Source organism: Thamnophis sirtalis, unplaced genomic scaffold (assembly GCF_051295495.1).
Source record: "Thamnophis sirtalis isolate CommonGarterSnake01/CBP01778 unplaced genomic scaffold, rThaSir2_p1.2 scaffold_9, whole genome shotgun sequence".
NCBI lineage: Eukaryota > Metazoa > Chordata > Lepidosauria > Squamata > Natricidae > Thamnophis > Thamnophis sirtalis.
Genome location: NW_028261389.1, coordinates 4,475,664 through 4,502,126, shown reverse-complemented (window position 1 = coordinate 4,502,126; position 26,463 = coordinate 4,475,664). Strand labels below are relative to the sequence as shown.

At 45.0% G+C, this 26,463-nt stretch overlaps 1 protein-coding gene across 1 annotated transcript in view; it reads right to left on the bottom strand.

Annotated features, from left to right (window-relative positions):
• The window catches only part of PLXNA4 (plexin A4), a 487,979-nt gene that overhangs the window by 122,376 nt on the left and 339,140 nt on the right, over positions 1–26,463 (bottom strand). Inside the window, 7 exon segments of the mRNA XM_087722680.1 lie at positions 5,848–5,883; positions 5,885–5,966; positions 7,348–7,499; positions 9,893–9,916; positions 9,918–10,084; positions 15,135–15,231; positions 22,186–22,386. Coding sequence (XP_087578806.1) covers positions 5,848–5,883; positions 5,885–5,966; positions 7,348–7,499; positions 9,893–9,916; positions 9,918–10,084; positions 15,135–15,231; positions 22,186–22,386 — 759 coding nt within the window.

The window sequence follows — 26,463 nt, the reverse complement described above, 5'->3', positions numbered from 1 at the left end:
CATCTTTGCTTCTTGTTCTGCCCTCAGGTGCCTTGGAGAATAGCTTGACTCCCTCTTCTTTGGGGCAACCCCTGAGATATTTGAAAATGGCTATCATGTCTCCCCTAGTCCTTCTTTTCATTAAACTAGACATTCCCAGTTCCTGCAACCGATCTTCATATGTTTTAGCCTCCAATCCCCTAATCCTTTTCGTTGCTCTTCTCTGCACTCTTTCTAGAGTCTCTGCATCTTTTCCTCATCGTGGCGACCAAAACTGAATGCCGGATTCCAAGTGTGGCCTCAACAAGGCCTTATAAAGTGGTATTAACCCTTCGCGTGATTTTGATTCTCTCCCTCTGTTGATGCAGCCTAGAACTGTGTTGGCTTTTTTGGCAGCTGCTGCCCACGGGCTGGCTCCTATTTAAATGGTCGTCCACTAGGACTCCAAGATCCCTCTCACAGTTACTCCTATTGAGCAAGGCACCACCTATACTGGACCTGTGCATTTCGTTTTTCTTGCCTAAATGTAGAACCTGACTTTTTTCACCATTGAATTTCATTTTATTAGATAGTGCCCAATGTTCAAGTTTGTCAAGATCCTTCTGTATCTGAAGCCTGTCTTCCGGAGTGTTGGCTATTCCTGCCAGCTTGGTGTCATCTGCCTATGCTGGCTGGGGAGTTGAAATCCATCCGTCTTAAATTTGCCAAGGTTGTTGGACACCCTTGGTCCATGTAACAATGTTTGTTTATTTATTTTATTTGTTTGTTTGTTTGTTTGTTTGTTTGACTTATATACCACTTCATAGAGCTTTCATCCCTCTCTAAGCGGTTTACAATTTTTTTTAGCAAATTGAGTCAGCAACTTGCCCCCACAGTCCGGGTCCTCATTTCACCCCTCGGAAGGATGGAAGGCTGAGTCAACCTTGAGCCGATGAGATTTGAACCGCTGAACTGCAGATCCCAGTCAGCTAAAGTGGCTTGCAGTACTGCACCCTAACCACTGCGCCACCTTGGCTCAATATACCTGTATGTACCACTTTTATTTTGTTCTTCGGTTTTGCTGAGCAATTTTAAGGTGGGTTTAATTTGGGGGTTATTTTAGATTCGTGTTTAAGACATGTGGACTTCAACTCCCAGAATTCCTCAGCCAATTTTATTTGAAGGAAGTTTTATTTTTCTCGCCTGTTAGCTGAACCGAACCCACTTAGCTCATTTCCAGCTCAACAGGTTGCGCAGGCCCACAAAATGAGTTAACTACTATAACTACTGATTGTACTGTTGTAGAGACTAACTTGATTTTGCATTTAATAACCGCAGCTAGACTGTGGGTGGCGCAATACTGGAAGAAGGAAGATTTGCCTACCATTCAAGAATGGACATTAAAAGTAACAAACCTAGCAGAGATGGCTAAAATATCAGCATATCTCAAGACCACTCAAATGAGAGATATAAACTGGAGTGGAGAAGATGGATTGATTATACTCAAAATAAATATGGGACTAAGAAATTCCAGATAGTTTATGACTGAAGAAACAAGGAATGACATAATCTGTTTAGAGTTAGCCTAACAAAAGAGGAGTTAAAGCTCAAATGAAAGATGATACTAACTTTCTTTAAGTTTATTTTAGAATATCTTTGTTAAAGATTTATACACCCTGTATTGGTTCTGGGAAGTCGGGGGGGGGAAGGTTGGGGGGGGCTCGGGGGGAGGGGGGGAGGTAAACATTTGTAAAAGTTTTTTTTCCCAAAAAAAATTTCAATTAAAAAAAAATGAGTTAATTCAGTTAATTCTGATCCTGTGGCCTTAGAAATGCTAACTAGGGGGGGGGGGACCCAGTCATATGTGACTTTATGGAGCACTGCTCTAACATCAAATGGTCACTAAATGGTTATAAATTGAGGACTACCTGTAGCCTGAGCTACACAACTGGGCAAAAAAATACTACTTTAAAAGACAGGGCTACTTTAAAGAATAGGGCTATTTTAAAAGGACAAGGCTACTTTAAAAGGACAAGGCTACTTTAAAGGATAGGGCTACTTTAAAAGACAGGGCTACTTTAAAAGAATAGGGCTATTTTAAAAGGACAAGGCTAGTTTAAAAGGACATGGCTACTTTAAAAGACAGGGTTACTTTAAAAGAACAGGGCTACTTTAAAAGGACAAGGCTACTTTAAAAGGACAGGGCTACTTTAAAAGAACAGGGCTACTTTAAAAGGACAGGGCTACTTTAAAAGGACATGGCTACTTTAAAAGACAGGGCTACTTTAAAAGAATAGGGCTATTTTAAAAGGACAAGGCTACTTTTAAAAGGACAGGGCTACTTTAAAGGATAGGGCTACTTTAAAAGGACAGGGCTACTTTAAAAGACAGGGTTACTTTAAAAGAACAGGGCTACTTTAAAAGGACAAGGCTACTTTAAAAGGACAGGGCTACTTTAAAGGATAGGGCTACTTTAAAAGGACAGGGCTACTTTAAAAGGACATGGCTACTTTAAAAGACAGGGCTACTTTAAAAGAACAGGGCTACTTTAAAAGGACAAGGCTACTTTAAAAGGACAGGGCTACTTTAAAGGATAGGGCTACTTAAAAGGACAGGGCTACTTTAAAAGGACATGGCTACTTTAAAAGACAGGGCTACTTTAAAAGAATAGGGCTATTTTAAAAGGACAAGGCTAGTTTAAAAGGATATGGCTACTTTAAAAGACAGGGTTACTTTAAAAGAACAGGGCTACTTTAAAAGACAGGGCTACTTTAAAAAGATCAGGTATCATCATAATATTGAACATCATTCAATATTATTCGGTTTTAACGTTGCTACGACCACAACGTTAACGGCAGTTGTTCACAAGACTGCAGCAAAATCTAACAAGTCACAATCCTGGAATAAATATTTGATATTCCTTTTATTTTTCCTCCCTACCTGTTTTTTTTCTTGTCTCCTGGTTTTGTTTTGTTTTAATCAAAAATTCCCCAGCTCCAAACCTCTCTTTATTTCTTACCCTTTGTAAGTTTACTCGCAGCTTTCATTGGCAGGTGAACAACTGCTATACATAAAGTAAAATAAAATACTCGTCCTTTCCAATCCCGAGAGAGCCTAGGAATTTCCGGAGGTGTTACAATCATAACACACACACACAAATTTATTACCATCTCATTTACAGGTGTGTGGTAGGTTACGGCGGTCTATTAATGATTCACAGATGCCGTAACAAATTCTAGACGGCATGGCTGTGTGTGCCAAAGCCATGGGGGATCTGCTGTATAGGTAGTCCTCGGCTTACGACCGCAGTTGAGCCCGAATACCTGTTGCTAAACGAGACATCTGCCAAGGGAGCTTTGCCCCTATTGGGCCTCCTTTCTTGCCATGCTTGTTAAGCGAATCACTGCAGTTGTTGAGTGAAACTAGCTTCCACCGCTGACTTCGCTCGCCAGATGGTCGCAAAAGGGGGGTGGGTGGGTTGTCACGTGACTCCTCGACTTACAACCATTTGTTTAAGGACCGTTCAAAGTTACGGCGGCACTGAAAAAATTGACCTTATGACCAGTTTCCACAGTTGCGACCGTTTCAATATCCACTGGGGTCCCGGGATCGAAATTCGGACATTTGGGCAACTGACTCATGCTTGTGACGGTTGCAAGGTCCCGGGGGGGTCGTGTGATCCGCTCTCACGACCCTTCTGGCGAACAGTCGACGGGGGAGCCAGCTCCGTTGAACGAAACCGTCTGACTAATTTAACAACTGCAGGGATTCACTCAACAACGGTGGCAAGAAAGGCCCGTAAAATGGGGCAAAGCTCACTCAACCACTGTTCTTGCTTAGCAACCGAAGGACCTTCTCAGCTGTTGCCCCCAAAATTCAGACCACAGAGGTCTCTCTGGCCACACGCCATCCCCTGCTGAAGTTGAGGAGAAATCAAGAAATTTCCCGCCAATTTCGTGGGTGGGAGGAACGTGAGGGCTCAGTGGTTAAAGACCCCGAGCTTGTTAGCTAGAAAGCCGCCAGCCCAGGTTCAAGACCTGAGCATTGTGTGACGGGGCGAGCTCCCGTTCCTTGTTCCAGCTTCTTCCCACCTAGCAGGTCGAAAGCAAGCAAATGAGAGTAGATCAATAGGTACCACTTCGGTGGGAAGGTAACCGCGTTCTGTGTGCATTGTATTGATCACATGGACACAGAAATGTCTTCAGACCACGCTGGCTCCCTCGGCTAGGAAACAGAGATCAGCAGCGCCCCAACCAGACAGGGGAAATCTTTACCTCTGTTCTAACCGAGGCTTCCCAAGAGCACGAAGCAAACTCCTGGTCCCAACAAAAAACCCTTTCTTAATTTGCTGTGAATTCTGCCCCTTCACATCCAGCAAAGTCTTTCAAGGGAGGATTTACAGTCACAGACCTTATCCGACTTGGAGAGCTGCCAGGCCGAGATTTGCAAAGCTCACGAACCAATGAAGTGAACTAATGGTCTCCTGCAAACTCCACTCCCCTTTTGCTCTTCTTTTATTTCCTCTGGGAGGGGCCATTCACCGTCTACCTGTGGCCTCACTCCCAAGTTGACCCCTGTTCTTTAGCTGTTCCCTTCGTCTGGCAGCTCTGCACATGTGCACCCTGGAAACAGGCTCCAGCTGTTCTTCTGCCTCACTGATGTCTGACTCCGAAGGCAGCTGATAACTGTCAGAAGGCCCTCGCCCCCTCTCTGCCTCCAACACAGAGCCCTCCTCAGAGCCCTCCCCAGACTCCAGGACTGGCCCAGGTTCCTCCCCAACTCCTCACTGTCCGAATCTGCCACCAGCTCCGTTGGTGGGCCACAATACCATCTACCTTTTGTGGCCAGAGAAAAGCTGGAGGATGCCTCTAAAGGATGCAGGAGAAACGAGAAATGCTCCCCGCTTTCCTAAGGACAGGATATTCCCTTCTGCCGTCACTCCGTGAACCATTCTTCCAAATCTCTTCTTTTGCGAGTATAGACAGGAAACATCTTAGAGGTGATTGTGTGAAATGCCAGAATATTCAAATAGGCCCCGAGGCCAACCTCATTAGAAAGCAAAAATATCTTATTTCGCCCCTGAGAGATTTCCAACATCAGACGAATTTCCAGTGGGTTTCTTTTCCCTCAAACTGAACAAGAACGGGTAGAAAAAAGAAAAAAAATCCAGGTGAATTTTTTTTCCTATTCAACACTCATCTTTAAGCCAAGGTCCCACCATACGCCTAGTCCTCACAATGTAGTGGCCATTTGGTTACAACGGCCTGAAAAATGTGGCTTATGATCGTTTTTCCAGACTTACGACCATGATAGCACCCCTGCGGTCACTTGATCAAATTCATCCGCTTCATATTATGACGGTCGCAGTGTCAATAGACATTTCATGACCCAACTAGGTAACATTATCACCTACTTTAAAAGGACAAGGCTAATTTAAAAGGACAGGGCTACTTTAAAGGATAGGGCTACTTTAAAAAGACAGAGCTACTTTAAAAGGACAGGGCTACTTTAAAAGGGACAGGGCTACTTTAAAAGGACCAAGGCTATTTTAACAGGGCAGGGATACTTTAAAGGATAGGGCTACTTTAAAAGGACAGAGCTACTTTAAAAGACAGGGCTACTTTAAAGGACAGAGTTACTTTAAAAGGACAGGGCTACTTTAAAGGACAGAGTTACTTTAAAGGATAGGGCTACTTTAAAAGGACAGAGCTACTTTAAAAGGACAGGGATACTTTAAAGGATAGGGCTACTTTAAAAGGACAGAGCTACTTTAAAAGGACAGGGCTACTTTAAAGGACAGAGTTACTTTAAAAGACAGAGCTACTTTAAAGGGACATGGCTAATTTAAAGGGACAGGGCTACTTTAAAAGGACAGGGCTACAGACTTACCGTAAAGTAATAGAACTGGGAGGATTTTGCCATGAAATTCTGGCCTGCATTCAGCCACGCAAATGTCCACGTATCCAGCATGCTGGCTGAGTTTCGCTTCGCCCATCTCACAGACAATTCTAGAAGGAAAGCAGAGACATTCAAAGGCTGAGCTATTCCTCTGGCGAGCTGCTTTGCAGTTTCCAGAGCGAGATTCACAGCATCTTAACTAGCTGGATTGATTGCAAGGAAAAACAGGTTTAGTTTGTAAAATCGTGGAGGGCGGAAATGTATGTGGGCTCCTTGGCACCTCTCTGAGCTTGGTTGTTTTCCTGCAGACATTTCATCACCCAACTAGGTAGCATCATTAGTGTTAGAAGAGAGGAGGGGGGTTTGCAAAATGGAGGAAGAGGAGGAGGAGGAGGAGGAGGAGGAGGAGGAGGAGGAGATGAGTGATTCTCTTGCCAGACATTTCATCACCCAACTAGGTAGCATCATCAGTGTTAGAAGAGAGGAGGGGGGTTGCAAAATGGAGGAAGAGAGGAAATGGGTGATTCTCTTGCAGACGTTTCATGACCCAGCTAGGTAGCATCATCAGTGTTAGAAGAGAGGATTTTTTGCAAAATGGAGGAGGAGGAGGAGGAGGAGGAGGAGGAGGGGGAGATGATGAGTGATTCTCTTGCAGACATTTCATCACCCAACTAGGTAGCATTATCAGTGTTAGAAGAGAGGAGGAGAGGTTGCAAATGGAGAAGGAGGAGGAGGAGGAGGAGGAGGAGGAGGAGGAGGAGGAGGAGGAGAGGAGGAGGAGGAGGAGGAGGAGGAGGAGGAGGAGGAGATGATGATGGGTGATTCTCTTGGAGACATTTCTTTACCAAGCTTGGTAGCATCAACAGTGTTAGAAGAGAATAGACAATGAATGCCCTGCTAAATTTAGTGTTTTCAACAGGTAGTCCTCAAACTTGTGACCACCATGGTGGCCTAACTGTCTGTACTAAGAGGGATGGAATGACGGTGGAGAAGGAATTCTAGAACTATTGATTAACTTGGGAAGCCCAGCCAAACCACCAAAAACCTTAGAAGGCGGCCATGGCAGCCATGTTTGATACTGTTACCAAGGAAACCACATGGACTCTTCTGTGGTGTCCCGTCCCCGTCCCCACTCCGCCCCCAGATCAAGCTCCACTCGTGGGGATTCAAGTCCAAGATCCCTTCCCAGGCTCCGGAGGCTTTCCTGAAGCCTGGGCAGGGCGGAAAACGGCCTCCCCCAGTCCCAAGAGGGCTTCCGGAAGCCGTAAACGAATCATTTCCAAACTTCCGGTTGGCCCATTGGAGCCATTTTTCCACCCTCTGCAGCCTCCGGAGGCCTTTCCTTGAAGCCAGGAAAGGGGGCGAAAATCAGCTGGCTGGTGTGCCCATGAGCTCCGGAGCTGGCAGCTGGCGTGCCATCTGTGGCACCCGTGCCATCGGTCACAGCCTTAAGGTTTCCTGGCTCCGCTTTGCCCTGCGGGCTTCACTTACTGCTCGGCGGGGACGTATCCGTCCATCAAGGGGACGCACTCCACGCCAGCCACTTTGACGTGGGACGCGATATCCCAGAACTCCAGGCCGAGATTTTCTCCTCGGATGGTCACCCTGGTGCCTCCTTCGCGAGGTCCTCTCACGGGGCTTATCTAAGAAAACAAATTGCCAGTTAGGAAAAGTTTAAAAGATTTGACAAAAGAAAAATCAAAACGACCCCTGGCTTATTTCTTTTGGAAGGATGCCCCTCTTTCCTTCCCCAATACAATAAAATACAACAGCAGAGTTGGAAGGGACCTTATTGTATTAAGGTTTGTGTTGTGACTCAGCAGATGTCTTCTGTGAGTCTTTTCAGGATACAAGATTAACACTGCAGCTGGGGCTAGTGAGTGGCGTGTTCTGGGGATAAAAGGACGGATGGTGCCACGCCCTGGTTGCAGGAGTCAACGTTCCTTGGTTCGTTCAACATTGATTGATCATCAGTCCGTGGGTTATGTAAGATACACTTGGAGAAGTGCTTTGTTTTCTGTAACCCTGATTCGTAGAGACTTTGGAAGAAGTGCCTTGCTTTCGTTTTGTTCAACTTGTGTTGCCGTAAGAGAGATTTGTTTTGCATTCTGTTATCTGGTCAGAGACTGTATTTATGTTATTTTTGGGCTCGAAGCCAGTCTGAGCCGAGATCTGATAAAGAAAGTTCCTTTTAAGTTTGTCTGCTTGTCCGTTTGTTAACGAGCCGAGAAGCAGGGACAGAACAGGTTTGTATTGTACATCTTTGCCTTCCTCCCTCCCAAGGTATGGCTGTGCTGTTGTAACTTTGAACTAAACAAATGGTTGTAAGTCGAGGACGACCTGGGCTAGATGACTGGACGTAAAAAACGCACCGCTCGGTCGGTAGGCCTGTGAAAATACCTACGAAAATACCTCCACTGCGGAAGAAGACAGCAGGCCACATGGCGGGAGCCGAAGTCCCAGATTTATTAACTACAAACCGCAGAGAGCATATATTGAACAATAAGGAAATGTACAGGCCCGAGAACATGACTAATTGACCACATTTCCTCCAACTGTTGAGCGGAAACATCTGGCTCGAGGCTCTGAGTCGAACTCCTGTCCCCACCAAGCTATCCTTGTGTGAGCGAGGTTTTGTATAGCCCAGGGAAGGAGGAGGGAACAGCACATTAAGCAAAAATACATGAAAATAGGAATAGAATAGAATAGAATAGGAAAGAATGGAATGGAATGGAATAGAATAGAATAAGGAATGAAATGGGATAGGATAGGATAGGATAGGAATGGAATAAGGAATGGAATGGAATGGAATAGAATAGAATAAGGAATGAAATGGGATAGGATAGGATAGGATAGGAATGGAATAGGAATAGAATAGAATAGAATAGAATAAGGAATTTAATGGAATAGAATAGAATAAGGAATGGAATGGAATGGAATAGAAAGGAATAGAATAGAGAATAAGAATGGAATGGAATGGAATGGAATGGAACGGAACGGAATAGAACAGAACAGAACAGAACAGAACAGAACAGAAATTTGGGTACAACTGTGGTCGTGTGGCAAGGACTCCCTATGAATAGGATAGAATCATTTTCCCAAAACTATAGTGGAATTTCTGTAATTTTGAAACATTTCTGCTGATGCAGCCTAAAATTACTTCTCTCTCTCTCTCTCTCTCTCTCTCTCTCTCTCTCTCTCTCTCTCTCTCTCTCTCTCTCTCTCTCTCTCTCTCTCTCTCTCTCTCTCTCTCTCCCTCTCCCTCTCCCTCTCTATCTCCCTCTCCCTCTCTCCCCACCCTCTCCTTCTCTTTGTGTGTGTGTGAGTGTGTGTTTATCTTTGTCTGTCTGTCTGTCAGTCTGTCTGTCTGTCTGAGCAAATCACATTTCTGGGTCATATTTAGTTTGCGATGAGCTACAATAGCAGAAAAACTTTCCGATATATTCTAATCACGTCAGATATTCCCTCGCAGCCAGATTTAGCCGACCTTGGCTGAGTTCAACAAAAGCTAAGCAAGGATAAGAACAGAGGTGGGTTCCTACCAGTTCGCACCTATTCGGTAGAACCGGTTCGTCCAATCTACCGAACCAGTTAGAAGAGGTTCCACCAGTGGACCCGGAAAGCAGGCCACACCTACAGGAGAGGTTCCAAAAATTTTTGAAACCCACCACTGGATCAGACCCTGGGGAAGAGACCCCTGGTTCTAAATTAGACCTGGAAGTCGAAAAAATAAATAAAAAATAAATAAACCCACAATCCAAAAAATATCCTTGGAAAAGGATAGTTTTGGTTTTACAGCCCTCTCTAAGCAAAGTCAGCCTCTTGCTCCCCAACAATCTGGGTCCTCGTTTGACCCACTTGGGAAGGATGGGGGAATGAGCCAACCTTGAGCCTGGTGGGATTTGAGCTGCCGAATTGCAGCCGGCAGTCAGCAGAAATCGCCTGCAGTACTACCCTCTAACCACTGCGCCACCGCACAAAGTGACCCGTTGCAACATCGGAGAAGGTCTTGGCGTGAGGAAGGGAAGACACTTACTTCCATAATCTTGGGGTTCGTGCAACTTTCCGCCGGTCCCCAAAAGTTCCAGCCATCGGTTCTCCAGGACGGAGCAATGGTGCTTCAGCGTACATTGGTTCAAGTCTTCGCACCAGCCGCACTCGTAGTCCGGGTCTGCCTTCAGGCACAACCCACAGCTGTCCCTCATGGCTCCGCACTTGTACAGGTGGACTGCAGGGAGAAGAGAAAGCCACTGAGGACACTGAGTGACGCAGATGGGGGCAAAGTTCTGGAGGCAAGTAGTTCCACGGATGCATTGCTTTCACTCTCAGGAAATACTTGTATCCTGATAAGATTCTGGAGCAGTGTTCTCAACCTTGGCGACTTTAAGCCTCTTTGGACTTCAACTCCCAGAATTCCTCAGCCAGCTGTGCTGGCTGAGGAATTCTGGGAGTTGAAGTCCAAAGGACTTAAAGTCGCCAGGGTTGAGAAACACTGTTCTGGAGTATGGGTGTCAAATTCAAGGCCCAGCGGCCAAATCTGGCCCAAGGGGGCTTAGATCCGGCCCACGGGGCTGCCATGGAAAGAGCAGACTGGCCCACAGTGACTCTGCCAGACAGCCAAAGAGAGAGGGAGGGAGGGAGGGAAGGAGGGAGGGAGGGAGGGACGGGGGGAGAGATAAAGTAAAGTGGTGCATTTCAGTCGCTTCTATCTTGTTTGGGCAAACCAGGAGTGGTCGTGCCCGGATGTCATCAAGCCCCATTTCTGACGCTCTGAGCTCGCGTGGAAGGTCCTAGGCATGAGCGTAGGTGACACAAGCGCCCTCCCTTTGCCCGATCGTGCGCTCACCTTTGCCAACCAGTAGTGAAGGTAAGTTGATTTCATCCACTGGGATAGATAGATAGGATGGATGGATGGATGGATGGATAAATTAGATTAGACAGACAGACAGACAGACAGAATGGTTGGATGGACGGACAGTCAGACTGATGCATGGATGGATGGATAAATAAGACAGATAAGAGATAGACGATAGATGACAGAGAGAGAGAGAGAGAGAGAGACAGAGAGAGAGACAGAGAGAGAGACAGAGACAGAGAGAGAGAGAGAGAGAGGATGGATGGATGGATGGATGGATGGATGGACAGATGTATGGATGTATGGATGGATAAATAAGGCAGATAGGAGATAGATAGATGATAGATACATGGATGGATGGATGGATGGATGGATGGATGGATGGATGGATAGATAGATAGATAGATAGATAGATAGATAGATAGATAGATAGATAGATAGAAAGATAGATAGGCAGGCAGGCAGGCAGGCAGGCAGGACTGGATGGATGGATGGATGGATGGATGGATGGATGGATGGATGGATGGATGGTATGGACAGATGGACGGACGGATAAATAAGACAGATAAGTGATAGATGATAGATAGATGATAGATAGATAGATGATAGATAGATAGATAGATGATAGATAGATAGATAGATAGATAGATAGATAGATAGATAGATAGATAGATAGATAGATGATAGATGATAGATAGATAGATAGATAGATAGATAGATAGATAGATAGATAGATAGATAGGACGGATGGGTGGATGGATGGATGGATGGATAAATAAGACAGATAAAAGAAGATAGATGATAGATACATGGATGGATGGATGGATGGATGGATGGATAGATAGATAGATAGATAGATAGATGGATAGATAGATAGATGGGACGGATGGACGGGTGGGATGGATGGATGGATGGATAAATAAGACAGATAAAAGATAGATAGATGATAGATACATGGATGGATGGATGGATGGATGGATGGATGGATGGATGGATAGATAGATAGATAGATAGATAGATAGATAGATAGATAGATAGATAGATAGATAGGCAGGGAGGCAGGCAGGCAGACTGGATGGATGGAGGGACAGACGGACGGACGGATAAATAAGACAGATAAGTGATAGATAACTATATGATAGATAGAGAAATAGAGAGAGAGAGAGAGAGTGATGGAAAGAGAGAAAGGAAGAGAGACCGACAGCCGCAGAGCTTTTTCCCGACAGGCAAATGTGAGCAGCTTCACAGGGAAGCCCCAATGCATCCCCCCAACCCAGCCGCAACTCCAGGGCTTCACTCTTAACAGGCCTGACGATGCAATCCGGCTGCCTAACCCCATCAAAAGAAACGGGGAATGAGGCAGAAGAACGCCGGCCTCTCTTCGCAGGGAAGGGAAAAGAGATCAGCAACGGCCGATCATCTTCCGAGGAGATGAAAGGCCAAGAGAGGCCTTCTCACGCAGCTGGGAAGGTTTAGAGGCATAAAATATACCCTCTCCGCCTCAGTGCCGGTTCCCGTTGCAAATAGGAAGTGAAAGGGACGGACAGAAAGTGTGCTCTCTTTACTCCGGGCCTAAATCCTAGGATTAATTCGGGAGGACCCCCGAACCAGCTGGAAAGGTCAAAGCTGTGGATAGCCGCTCGGTGGCGTTTAATGCCACGTCCACAAATTGCAAACACGGAGAGAGAGGGGGTTCAGGGATGCCGAAGGCTCCCAGGGGTGCCAGGGAGGAGGGGGGGACACGGTTGGGCCTCCCTCCCCTAGGAGCAAATCCTTAATGCCCTGCCTTTGATCTTCGGAGCTGCTTGGAAGCAATTGGGGATGGTAACGCCATCTCCATCCAATTCATCTCTCTCTCTCTTTCTCTCTCTCTCTTTTTTCTTTCTTTTTCTCCCTCCATCCCTCTCTCTCTTTCTCTCTCTCCTTCTTTCTGCCACTCTGCCTTTCACTTCTTCCTTTTTTGCCTCATTCCTCCCTCTTTCTTTCTTTCTTTCTTCTTTCTTTCTTTCCTTTATCCCTCCCTCTCTTTTTCTTTCTTTTTCTCCCTCCATCCCTCTCTCTCTCTTTCTCTCTCTCTCATTCTCCCTCTCCCTTTCTTTCTTTCTTTCTTTCTTTCTTTCTTTCCTTTCTCCCTCTCTTTCTTTTTCTTTCTTTTTCTCCCTCCATCCCTCTCTCTCTTCCTCTCTCTCATTCTCTCTCTTTCTTTCTGCCACTCTGCCTTTCACTTCTTCCTTTTTTGCCTTATCTTTCTTCCTTCCTCCCTCCCTCTTTCTTTCTTTTTCTTTCTTCTTTCTTTCCTTTCTCCCTCCCTCTTTCTTTTTCTTCTTTTTCTCCCTCCACATCTCTCTTTCTCTCTGTGTGTCTTTCTTTCTTTCTTTCTTTCTCTTTCTTTCTTTCTCTTTCTTCCTCACTTTCTCCCTCCCTCCTTTCTTTTCTTTCTTTCTTTTCTTTCTTTGTTTCCTTTCCTTTCTCCTCCCTCCCTCCCTCTTGTGTCACACATACACACGCATCAATCTTACCTCCTCTCCAGGCTACAAGTCAATCCAGCTTTGCTCTTTCCCACATTCACTTCAACCAGGTCCACACAACCATTAACCTGGTTTCTGAGTTAGAAACTAAACTAAACAGATCCACCCATCAAATCAGAGATTCCACCCACAAGGAAACAAAGTCTTCCCACCAAAGGGACAACAGGTGAGGCATTTTGCCTAATGCATAAATACCTTCCTTTTCAGAAAGAAAGAAAGAAAGAAAGAAAGAAAGAAAGAAAGAAAGAAAGAAAGAAAGAAAGAAAGAAAGAAAGAAAGAGAGAGAGAAAGAAAGAGAGGGGGGGAGAGGGAGGGAGGGAAGGAGGGAAGGGAATGAGAGAGAGAGAGAAGGGAGGGAGGGAAGGAGGCAATGAATGAATGAATGAATGAAGAAGGAAGGAAGGAAGGAAGGAAGGAAGGAAGGAAGGAAGGAAGGAAGGCAGGCAGGCAGGCAGGCAGGCAGGTCCCATTCGCTCCTCTTTTATGTCTTATGGGAGGGGCCAATCATCTCCAAGCCTTACTCCCGAGTCGACCCTGTTTTCCGAATTGTTCTTGCCTTCTGGCAGCTCTGTGCATGCGCGCACTGGGAACAGGCTCCCTCTGTTCTTCTGCCTCGCTGATGTCAGACTCCGGAGGCTTCGGAGGCAGTGCACAACTCCCAGATGGCCTTGGCCCCCTCTCTGCCTCCTGTTGCAGCAGATTGAGGTTTGTAATCTACTTACGAAAGACCAGGACTCGATACCACAAAGGTGCGAGAGAAACAGCTTTATTTGATGCATCGAGTTCAGCGTGCTAACACACCAAAATCTGAACTGCCTGGGCTCTGCCCAGGATGCTACTTTTATGCCGTGTTCCACACTGTGCAGTCTCAAGGCGTTTCCATACACGAGACAAGCATGACATTTCGAAAAAGAGAAGTTCATTTTGGAATGTTACAGAGAAGTACATAGGAGAAATACAAAAAAAGAGAAGTTCCTATAATGTCTTAAGCTGTCAGCAGTTTTTACCTCTGTTCTATCTCTCACCCGCGCCTGGCTTCCTGTGCCCCTCCTTTACAGGGTCTTGCCACACTGTTCAGCCCTATTTTTAATACTTATGAGGAAGTTGGAGAGAAAGTTCACTCCAGCTAAAAGTCAACTTTGGAACTCCAGGGCACTAGAATGAAAAGCCAAGCTAATATGAATTTATAAGGTCCATTCTAGTAAGATCACCTGGTTCCACCACAAATGCGCGTATGACAAAAGCGCGTGTGACTAAAGCGCGGTGACAAAACCACGCCGTCAAAACCGCGGAGACGAATGAGCGCTGAAGCGCGCCGACAACAGCAGCGCGCCGACAGAAGCGCGCTGTAACATAACCCTAAAAATAACCTTAAACCTAACCCTAACCCTAACCCTAACCCTAACCCTAACCCTACCCTAACCCTAACCCTAACCCTAACCCTAAACCTTACCTTAACTTAAATCGCGCTTCTGTCGGCGCGCTGTTGTCGGCGCGCTTTTGACATCGCGGTTTTAGCGCCGCGATTTTGTCGGCACACTTTTGACGTTCGCGGTTATGTCGTGCCACGAGATCACCTAACCTGGCCAGCTACTGGTGGGTTTACCTGTGCACCCCCTCCTGCATCATTCCCCCCTTTTGAAACTGTCCGACTCCGCTGCCAACTCCGCTGGCGAGCCACAGCAGGCGTAAAGGAGCCGGCCTGGGTTAGGAGTGGCGTCCTTACACCCCGAGTAAATACATTCATTAAAAACCGGAGCAAAAATTAGCCGGGGACAAAACATCCTGCGATCGATAACAAAAGGAAGCAGGCACCGTTCGGCTAGTTTTAAGGAAGAAAAGCGGCTTGTTGCTAAGGTTACCACTTCCAAGGACAAGTTGAAACGACAAGTTACCTTTATTCTGGGCCGGGTTGTCAATGTTGAAATTCCCATTCCACACGACCGTCAGATCCACCGGCAGGCTGTTAATCTCCATCCCGTCATAGGAATACTAAACAGGGAAGAAGGGAACAGAACAGACATCAAGACGCCTGTTGATCCGACTCCTGGTTTGTCACCGTACGCAAACTGAGTTTTGAAAAAAGAGAAAACCAACAGTTGCCATGGGACTATCTGTTTGGATTTTGAGGGCTTTTTAAAAAAAAGACAACAACAACTCCAAAAACTGTTGGAAAAATAGCATTTTTAACGGGGATTAGCACTAGCAATAGCAGTTAGACATATACTGCTTCAAAGGGCTTTCAGCCCTCTCTAAGCGGTTTACAGAGTCAGCATATTGCCCCCAACAACAATCTGGGTCCTCATTTTACCCACCTCGGAAGGATGGAAGGCTGAGTCAACCCTGAGCCGGTGAGATTTGAACAGCCGAACAGCTGAAGTAGCCTGCAGTGCTGCATTTAACCACTGCGCCATCTCGGCTCTTTACTGGATTGTTGACCAGGAATGTGTTGTGGCCCACCAGCAGAGCTGGCAGCAGAGACGGACAGTGAGGAGGTTGGGGAGGAAGATGGGCCAATCCTGGAGTCTGGGGAAGACTCGGATGAGGGCTCTGCGTCGGAGGCAGAGGGGGGGGGGCAGGGACGTCCGATAGTTATCAGCTGCCTTCAGAGTCAGACATCAGTGAGGCAGAAGAACAGGGGGAGCCTGTTCCCAGTGTGCACATGCACAGAGCTGCCAGGAGAAGGGAACAGCTAAGGAACAAGGGCCAGTCCTGGAGTCTGGGGAGGGCTCTGGTGAGGGCTCCTGTGTCGGAGGCAGAGAGGGGGACAGGGACATCCAACAGTTATCAGCTGCCTTCGGAGTCAGACATCAGTGGGGCAGAAGAACAGGGGGAGCCTGTTCCCAGTGTGCGCATGCACAGAGCTGCCAGGAGAAGGGAACAGCTAAGGAACAAGGGCCAGTCCTGGAGTCTGGGGAAGGCTCTGATGAGGGCTCTGCATCGGAGGCAGAGAGGGGGACAGTGACGTCCGACAGTTATCAGCTGCCTTCAGAGTCAGACATCACTGAGGCAGAAGAACAGGTGGAGCCTGTTCCCAGTGTGCACATGCACAGAGCTGCCAGATGAAGGGAAGAGCCAATGCGCACATGCTCATTTTGCAGGTGCCCACGCCCCTTCCTCACATGCGCCCAGCCTTCTGCGCATGCGGCTGGCCTCAAAAACGTGTCTAAATAGGACAGCATAGAGCCGGGGCAGGTGGGCAGTTTCCACTACTGGTTCTGGTGAACCGGTCTGAACCAGATGAATGCCACCTCTGTTCCCCCGGTTATAAAAGGTCCATCGTTCCCCACCTGTTTTAAAGAAACTATCCATGGATACAGGTCAAGTTACAACAGTTGATTTAGGGACCTTTCGAACTTACAAGCTGCGAATGTCGTATTCTTCTTTAACGAGATTTATTAAGGGGAAAGGAATGAGTTATAAGAATTCCTGCAGCTGAACGTTTCCCCAAGTATTTCAAATGAATAGATCTGTGAATATTGTATTATATTGCATTGCATTGCCTTGTATTGCACACATAGTCCTTGACTTACAACCTTTCATTTAGCGACCATTTGAAGTTATGAGGACACTCAAAAAAGTGACTTATGACTGTTTTTCACACTTACAGCCGTTGTAGCATCCTCATGGTCACATGACAATGAATCAGGTGGTTTGCAACCGGTTAATATTTACGACGGTCACAATGTCCCGGGGTCACGCGACCCCCTTTTGCGACCTTCTGACAAGCAAAGTCAAGGGGGAAGCCAGATTCACTTAACAACCGTGTTGCTAACTTACTGACCACAGTGATTCACTTAACAACTGTGGCAAGAAAGGTTGTAAAATGGGGCAAAGCCCGCTTAACAACTGTATTGTTTAGCAACAGAAATTTTGGGCTCAATCGTCGCCATAAGTCGAGGACTTCCCGTATTGTGAAATGAACATTTAGATTAACAAGCAGGAAATGCTCATTTAGAAAATCGATTAAATGCAAACTTATTTGCAATTATTTGCCAGGGTTTCCAGCGACTGTTATGCTCAAGGTGCATCTGTATTTCTTGTAAATCAAACCTCTCTGGGAAAATGAAATATACTTTTCTAAAAGCACTTTAGACATGGACCGGCAAGATGGCACCCCTGCGTCTCTCTCCCATGATTTGGGGGTTGGAAATGAAGGAGGAAAGCAGAGGGATTTTATCGTTCAAAGGATAAGTTTTTTTCTGATAGTTCCCCAATCTCCTTTCCTTTCCTTCCCCAGTGCAAATAGATAGAGAACCAGCATAGGCTATGGAAATTGGAGAAGGAAGGAAGGAAGGAGGGAGGGAGGAAGGGAGGGAGGGAGGGAGGGAGGAGGGAGGGAGGGAGAAAGGAATAGATGAGAGGGGAAGGAAGGAAGGAAGGAAGGAAGGAAGGAAGATGAGGGAAGGAATGAGAAAGAGAGAAATGAGGAATGAAGAAGGGAGGGAGGAAGAAATAGATGAGAGGGGAAGGAAGGAAGGAAGATGAGGGATATCTATATATCTATATATCTATATCTATAATATCTATATCTATATCTATATCTATATCTATATCTATATCTATATCTATATCTATATCTATATCTATATCTATATCTATATCTATATCTATATCTATATCTATATCTATATCTATATCTATATCTATATCTATATCTATATCTATACATACACACACACACACAAACACATATATTTCTATCTATCTATCTATCTATCTATCTATCATCTATCTATCTATCTATCTATCTATCTATCTATCTATCTCTATATCTATCTATCTATCTATCTCTATATCTATCTATCTATCTCATCTATCATCTATCTATCTCTATCTATCTATCTCTATCTATCTATCTTTATCTCTATATCTATCTATCTATCTATCTATCTATCTATCTATCTATCTATCTATCTATCTATCTATCTATCTCATCTATCATTCATTCATTCATTCATTCATTCATTCATTCATTCATTCATTCATTCATTCATTCATTCATTCATTCATATCCTTTGACCAGATCATATGTTTCTCAAACCCCTCGGCGTGTGTGTTCTGTTAAGATACAGCCTGTTGTGCCTTAAAATGGCTTCTACTGTACAGCACAGCGGAGTTGCCCTGGTAACGGCTTCACAGTACTCCACAAGGGGGCTCCCTCTGGTAAGGGGGAAAATCCAACCTTAGCAATTACGTTTGGTCCGGATGTTTTCCCACCTATAAATAAATAAATACCTGGACAAGCGCGAGTTATCAGCTAGTCGTTTTTTAAAAATCAAAACCAATTCCTGCCAGCCAGAGCTAGCCTTCCACCCAATCCGTTTTTCTTCTCTGTGTAATCTTGGGCTTAGAAGAATGCGCTCTGGAAGATAGCCACTGGGGTGGGCGAGGGCAACACTCGGGCATCAAATCTTGCAAGCTCGAATGATGAGTAATTAACCCAAGGCAGAAATATGATGTGAGAGGGACAGAGGGGGGGTTGGGTAGCCCCCTCGTACATCTCCTGGCGTCATTTGACATTAGTTCCTCTTGACTGCATGGCTACTCCGAGCCGAGCTGACGGCTATGAATCCTTCGTGGCCACTGAGGCTCTTAATTAAAAGGACAACATCTGTCGGCAAGGCAACAAGCAGAGGCCAGAAGATGGACCCTCAGCCAGCTGCAGGGATGGAGGGACACCGGCAGGGCGGAAGACACATGCGCGAAGCTGGAGATGGGTAGGGGGTCCCTCTATCCCTGAGCAGATTGTTCCATTCTCAAGATGGTGGTGCCGGGATCGGCTGCGGCTGCTTTGGCTCTGTCTCATAGAATATATGTGGGTATATGCATAATTCTGTATTTCGTTCTCTATTTATGTATTTGTTTTGCCATTTATGTAGCGTGTATTGGAGGTGGTGACCCTTTGAGAGCTGCTTGCAATGAAATTTCATTTTAATTATGGCGATTAGCGTACATTCAAAGTGACAATAAAGTTGTTCTGTTCTGTTCTGTTGTGTTCCGTTCCATTCCGTTGCATTCCATTCCATATTCTATTCTATTACTTATTCCATTCCATTCCATACCATGTTCTGTTCCGTTCCGTTCCATTCCATTCCATATTCTATTCTATTACTTATTCCATTCCATTCTATCCCCTTTTCTGTTCTGTTCTGTTCCATTTCGTTCCATTCCATATTCTATTACGTATTCCATTCCATTCCATTCTATCCCCCGTTCTGTTCTGTTCCGTTCCATTCCATATTCTATTACTTATTCCATTCCATTCTATCCTATGTTCTGTTCTGTTCCATTCAATTCCATTCCATATTCTATTCTATTACTTATTCCATTCCATTCCATTCTATCCCCCATTCCGTTCTGTTCCGTTCCGTTCTGTTCTGTTCCGTTCCGTTCCATATTCTATTACTTATTCCATTCCATTCTATCCCCCGTTCTGTTCCATATTCTATTCTATTACTTATTCCATTCCATTCTATCCCCTGTTCTGTTCTGTTCTGTTCCATTCCATTCCATATTCTATTCTATTACTTATTCCATTCCATTCCATTCTATCCCCCATTCTGTTCTGTTCTGTTCTGTTCTGTTCCATTCCATATTCTATTCTATTACTTATTCCATTCCATTCTATCCCCCATTCTGTTCTGTTCTGTTCCATATTCTATTCTATTACTTATTCCATTCCAATCCATTCTATCCCCTGTTCTGTTCTGTTCTGTTCCATTCCGTTCCATTCCATTCCATTCCATTCCATATTCTATTCTATTACTTATTCCATTCCAATCCATTCTATCCCCTGTTCTGTTCCGTTCTGTTCCATTCCATTCCATTCTCTATGTTCTGTTGTAGTGATGGTGAACCTTTTCGGCACCAAGTGCCCAAACCAGAATGAGTGCAGCTGAGTGCCAGAAACACGAAGACCAGCTAGCCGGTGCGCATGCACTCACCCGAAACTGGAAGAGCAGCTGGCAACGGCGTGTGTGCGTGAAAGCCAACTGGGTCGCTTTGGGCCAATCACCAGGAGGAGTGAGTTCTAGTCCCAAAGGCAGCTGGGTGGCTTTGGGCTAATCATCAAAAGACAGTGAGTTCTAGTCCTGCCTTGTGACTTTGGTCAGGAGACGGTGAGTTCTAATCGCGCCTTAGAGACGAAAGCCAGCCGGCGGTCCTTGGGCCAATCACCAGGAGACGTGAGTTCTAGTACCACCTTAGGCACGAAAACCAGCTGGGGGTCTTTGGACCAATCGCTAAGCGACAGTGAGTTGCAGTCCCACCTTAGGCACAAAAGCCAGCTGGGGGACTGCGGGCCTATCAGCAGGAGACGAGGAGTTCTAGTCCCATATTAGGCACGAAAGCCAGCTGGATGACTTTGGGCCAATCTCCAGGAAACAGTGAGTTCTAGTCCCACCTGATGACTTTGGGCCAATCCCCAGGAGACAGTGAGTTCTAGTCCCACCTGATGACTTTGGGCCAATCCCCAGGAGACAGTGAGTTGTAGTTCCACATTGAGCATGAGATTTTGGGCTCAATTGCAGGTCGTAAGTAGAGGATTCCCTGTATATGGAGATGGCATTTGCAGAAAACAATGTGAAGAGGATGTTGGTTAAAAAGGCCCGGAGTCCTTCGGGATTGGGCGGCATATAAAATTTGATAATAAATAAATGATAATAAATAAAAGCCGAAAGGGAGACGGAAACGAGCAAATGGGGCTCAGCCCTCCAGGAATTTATTTACACAATCCATTTGTCTCCAACAATACAGCAGTCTCTCAAAATAGATCAAAGCGGCTGGCACACACACACACACACACACACACACACACACACAAACACACACACACACACACACACTGGTATCTGGCCTCCTAATTCTTGGACACAATTTTACCAGGGGAAGCACAGAATGGCATATATAATACCTGCGGATAATGTTTGGAGAAGAAAATAGATGACTCTTGTCTTCCCCAATGAAGTCTAGAAGGGACCCTCTCTTTCTGACAACAACAACAACAACAACAACAACAACAGAGACAATCTCTGAAAGGACAAACAGCAACTTTGGCACAGAGGTCCTTGACTTACGGCCATAATTGAGTCCCAAATTTCTGTTGCTATGCAACCTTTCTCATCATGGTTGTTAAAAGTAGCACAGCAGTTGTTAAATTAATCATATGGTTGTTATGCGAACACGGCTTCCCCTTTGGCTTTGTTTTTCAGAAGGTGGCAAAAGGGGATTGTGTGACCCTGGGATGCTACGACCGTCGTAAATATAAGTCAGTTGCCACCCATAGACAGATAAATTGTCTATCATCTTTCTTTCTTTCTTTCTTTCTTTCTTTTTCTTTCTCTTTCTTTCTTTATGTTTCCTTCCTTCCTTCCTTCCTGTCTGTCTGTCTGTCTGTCTATCTATCTATCTAATCACCTACTTCTTTCTGTCTATCATTTCTTTCTTTTTCTTTCTTTCTTTCTTTCTTTCTTTCTTTCTTTCTGTCTGTCTATCTATCTGTCTATCTATCTATCTATCTACCTAATCACCTACTTCTTTCTATCATTTCTTTCTTTTTCTTTCTTTCTTTCTTTCTTTCTTTCTTTGTGTCTATTTATCTATCTATCTATTTGTTTCTATTTATCTATCATTGCTTTCTGTCTGTCTGTCTATCTATTTCTGTCTGCCTGTTTATCTATCATCTATTCCTGTCTGTCTGACCATCCATCCATCTGTCCATCTATCCCCCTACTTCTTTCTGTCTGTCTATCATCTATTTCTGTCTGTCTGTCTGTCTCTCCATCCATCCACCTACCCAAAACTCCCTACTTCTGTATCTCTCATCCATTTTTCTACTTCTGTACACCTTGTATTATTGCTAAACAAAATATTTCCCCAGCTGCCGCCTGGACCATTCCCCCAGAGCCCCTCCTCCCTCCTCCCTTGCGGACGGCGCTTACTCACGGAAGTGTTCTGGCACTGGACGCTGGAGCTGTTGAACCTCAGGGCCGGCACCCGCTTCTCCACGCCCTGAATGGTGATGATGCACTCGTAGCCCCGTTGGCCGGACTGCGGTTGGGGTAAGTTCTTGGCCTTCAGGGTGATGGGCTTGATAACATCTACGGGGACCAAGATCTTGTTGGCCTTCAGCAGCTGGGGACAGTCCTGCACAGAAAGCAGAGGGATCCCAATTCCGGGAGTTAGGACAGAAAGCGTCACGGATTCACGTTTTTACATGCATCTTCTTCTTTTTTAAAAAGTTTTTTATTGAACACAAATTAAAACATTGGACACCGTGTAACCATCCTGGCAAAGTCTTCGCCCTACATACTAAGACACAATACCATAGCAGAGTTGGAAGGGACCTTGGAGGTCTTCTAGTCCAACCCCCTGCCTAGGCAGGAAACCCTATACCGTTTCAGACAAATGGCTACCCAACATCTTCTGAAAGACTTCCAGTGTTGGGGCATTCACAACTTCTGGAGGCAACTTCTGTTCCACTGATTAATTGTTCTGACTGTCAGGAAATTTCTCCTTGGTTCTAAGTTGCTTCTCTCCTTGATTAGTTTCCACCCATTGCTTCTTGTTCTGCCCTCAGGTGCCTTGGAGAATCCCTCCCTCCCTCCCTCCCTCCCTCCCTCCCTCTCTCACTCCTTCCTTCCTTCCTTCCTTCCTTCCTTCCTTCCTTCCTTCCTTCCTTCCTTCCTTCCTTCCTTCCTTCCTTCCTTCCTTCCTTCCATAGAATAAAATATAATAGAATAACAGAGTTGGAAGGGACCTTGGAGGTCTTCTAGTCCAACCCCTGCCTAGGAAGGAAACCCTATACCGTTTCAGACAAATGGCTATCCAACATCTTCTGAAAGACTTCCAGTGTTGGGGCATTCACAACTTCTGGAGGCAACTTCTGTTCCACTGATTAATTGTTCTCACTGTCAGGAAATTCCTCCTCAGTTCTAAGTTGCTTCTCTCCTTGATTAGTTTCCACGCATTGCTTCTTGTTCTGCCCTCAGGTGCCTTGGAGAATAGCTTGACTCCCTCTTCTTTGTGGCAACCCCTGAGATATTGGAAGATGCTATCATGTCTCCCCTGGTCCTTCTTTTCATTAAATTAGAGATATCCAGTTCCTGCAACCGTTCTTCATATGTTTTAGCCTCCAGTCCCCTAATCCTCTTTCTTGCTCTTCTCTGCACTCTTTCTAGAGTCTCCACATCTTTTCTACATCGTGGCGACCAAAACTGAATGCCGTATTCCAAGTGTGGCCTTACCATGGACTTATAAAGTGGTATTAACATTTCACGTGATCTTGATTCTATCTCTCTGTTTATGCAGCCTAGAACTGTGTTGGCTAACACAGATATAACGTTATACATTATAACCACCATGCTTATTTACATTTGGTCTATTCGGTATTTACAAATATAAATACATCGTATTTCCAGTCATGCTGCTTTGTTTTTATCTCACACATTTTCACTGTTACAGTTGCATACATAATTCTAATCTCCATTTTATAAATCTTAGTCCTTGCTTATTTGGGGTTTTTCCTTTTTTGTTCCAACCATCGATAAAATTTGTCCCAGATCTTATAATATTCTGATTCGTCTTTGTTCTTCAATTCCCACGTCAATTTATCCAGTTCAGCACAAGTCAGAATTTTCCTAATTATTTCCCCTTCTTGTGGAATTTCCCTGTTTTTCCAGTTTGGGGCAAAGACCATTCTTGGTGCCGTAACAATATGTATCGTTAAGTAAATTACCCCCTTGTTATATTTATTGTTTATGATTCCCAAAAGAAACACTTCTGGTTTGAGTTCTATTTCCTCTTCGGTTATCTCTATCAGCCACTTTTGGATTTTCCGCCAATGTTCTTTTGGGGTTTTTTTTTGGCGCAACCACCACATATGGTAGTATGTGCCTGGTTCATGACCACATTTCCAACAATTTGGCACTAAATTTCTAAAGATGTTGGCTTTAGAAAGACTAGTGGGAGATGCATCTTCTTGAACCCAGGTTTGTGACATGAGTATATTAGGAAGACTACCTGATATTCGCGGGCTTTCCTTTTCCAAGATAAGGTGCTCCTCCCCCACCCCACCCCTTCCCCTATACACACCCCTTCCCCTATACACACCCCTTCCCTATACACAGCCTGGGGTGAAGAAAGTGTTGTCCACACATAAAAACTGACTTGAGATTGATTTCAGGTCTCTGGGATAGGAATTTTCTTATTTTATTTATTTAAATCCCACCTGTAATGTTTTTATATGCAGCTTCATGGCAAGAAAGCATATCGAATGCGCCGACCGCCTCTTAGTTTTTCTACTACAACAATCCTGTGAGGTGGTTTTGGTTTGAGAAAGAGGCACTGCCCCAAAGTCACCCAGTTGGCATTCATGCCAAAGGCAGGACTGGAACTCACATCTCCTGGTCATTGGACCCAAGTCACCCAGCTAGCTTTTGGCCTAAGGCAGGACTAGAACTCACATCTCCTGGCCATTGGACCCAAGTCATCCAGCTAGCTTTTGGCCTAAGGCAGGACTAGAACTCACACCTCCTGGTCATTGGACCCAAGTCACCCAGCTAGCTTTTGGCCTAAGGCAGGACTAGAACTCACATCTCCTGGTCATTAGACCCAAGTCACCCAGCTAGCTTTTGGCCTAAGGCAGGACTAGAACTCACATTTCCTGGTCATTGGACCCAAGCCACCCAGCTAGCTTTTGGCCTAAGGCAGGACTAGAACTCACATCTCCTGGTCATTGGTCCCAAGTCACCCAGCTAGCTTTTGGCCTAAGGCAGGACTGGAACTCACATCTCCTGGTCTCTAGGTCAAAGTCATCCAGCCAGCTTTCGTGCCTAAGATGGAACTATAAATCACACTCTCCTGGCCATTGGCCCAAAGTCACCCAGCTAGCTTTCATGCCTAAGGAAGGACTAGAACTCACATCTCCTGGTCTCTAGGTCAAAGTCACCCAGCCGGCTTTCGTGCCTAAGACGGAACTATAACTCACACTCTCCTGGCCATTGGCCCAAAGCCACCCAGTCTGCTTTTATACCTAAGGCAGGACTAGAACTCACCAACTCCTAGTTTTTAATCTGGTTCCTTCACCGCTAGACCAACCCGTGAAAATTACCTATGGTTTTTATGTACCAATTTGATGCTATTTGGCGTCGGAAGACAGACAGAGCGATACAAACAATCTCAAAATTGAATTCAGGTGGGACTAGTTTTATACCAACGTCATCAGTACAAAATCATCAATCGTCATATTCTATCATCCTATTCCAAATATGGCCCCATATTGTCTCATCTTCATTATAATCTAGCTAAACTGTCTGAAGGGATTACAAGCCAAATGTGCAAATTTTACCCTTTTTATCAGCCATGCTCAATTAGCCATCCTTTGGTCTGAAAGTTTTCGAACAAATTGGGGAAACCATCCGATAATCTTTATAATGAATCCCACCGTTGGGTTTATATATATTTCCTAAAGCATATCAATTGCAAAGGGCAACAAATTGTTTCGTTTCCTGATGTTTCTTTCCGGATGGCTATTAAAGTTAATTTAATATCTAAATAAATGTTAGATCTGGATCTCTGTACAAGTATGTAAAAGAGGGAGAGATTGTTCTGCATGAAATAGCCATATGACAAAGAATTCTGGAGGGGGAAATATCATCTGGATACGTTTTGATTTAAGGTTGCTCAACATTTATTTCCTATACAAGCATTTTTTTAAAAATGCATGAATGCACCATTGCAGAATGCAGTTCTGCTGGGAATAAGCATTCAACACTATTAAAATAAGCTATGTGTTCAAAAAGCCACCCCAAATAAGACAATAGTGCTCGATCAATACAGTCCATTGTATAATTAAAATGACACAATAATTAAATAATCTCTATGAATTCTAGGAGTTGAAGTCCGCCCATCTTAAAGTGTGATGGCTGAGGAATTCTGGGAGTTGAAGTCCATTCATCTTAAAGTATGATGGCTGAAGGACTCTGGGAATTGAAGTCCATCCATCTTGAAACATTTGGCTAGGGAATTCTGGGAGTTGAAGTCCGCTCATCTTAAAGCATACTGTTTGGGGAATTCTGGGAGTTGAAGTCCACTCGTCTTAAAATATGCTGGACAGGGAATTATGGGAATTGAAGCCCATCCATCTTAAAGTATGATGGCTGTTAGATTCTGGGAGTTGAAGTCCACCCATCTTAAAACATTTGGCTGAGGAATTCTGGGAGT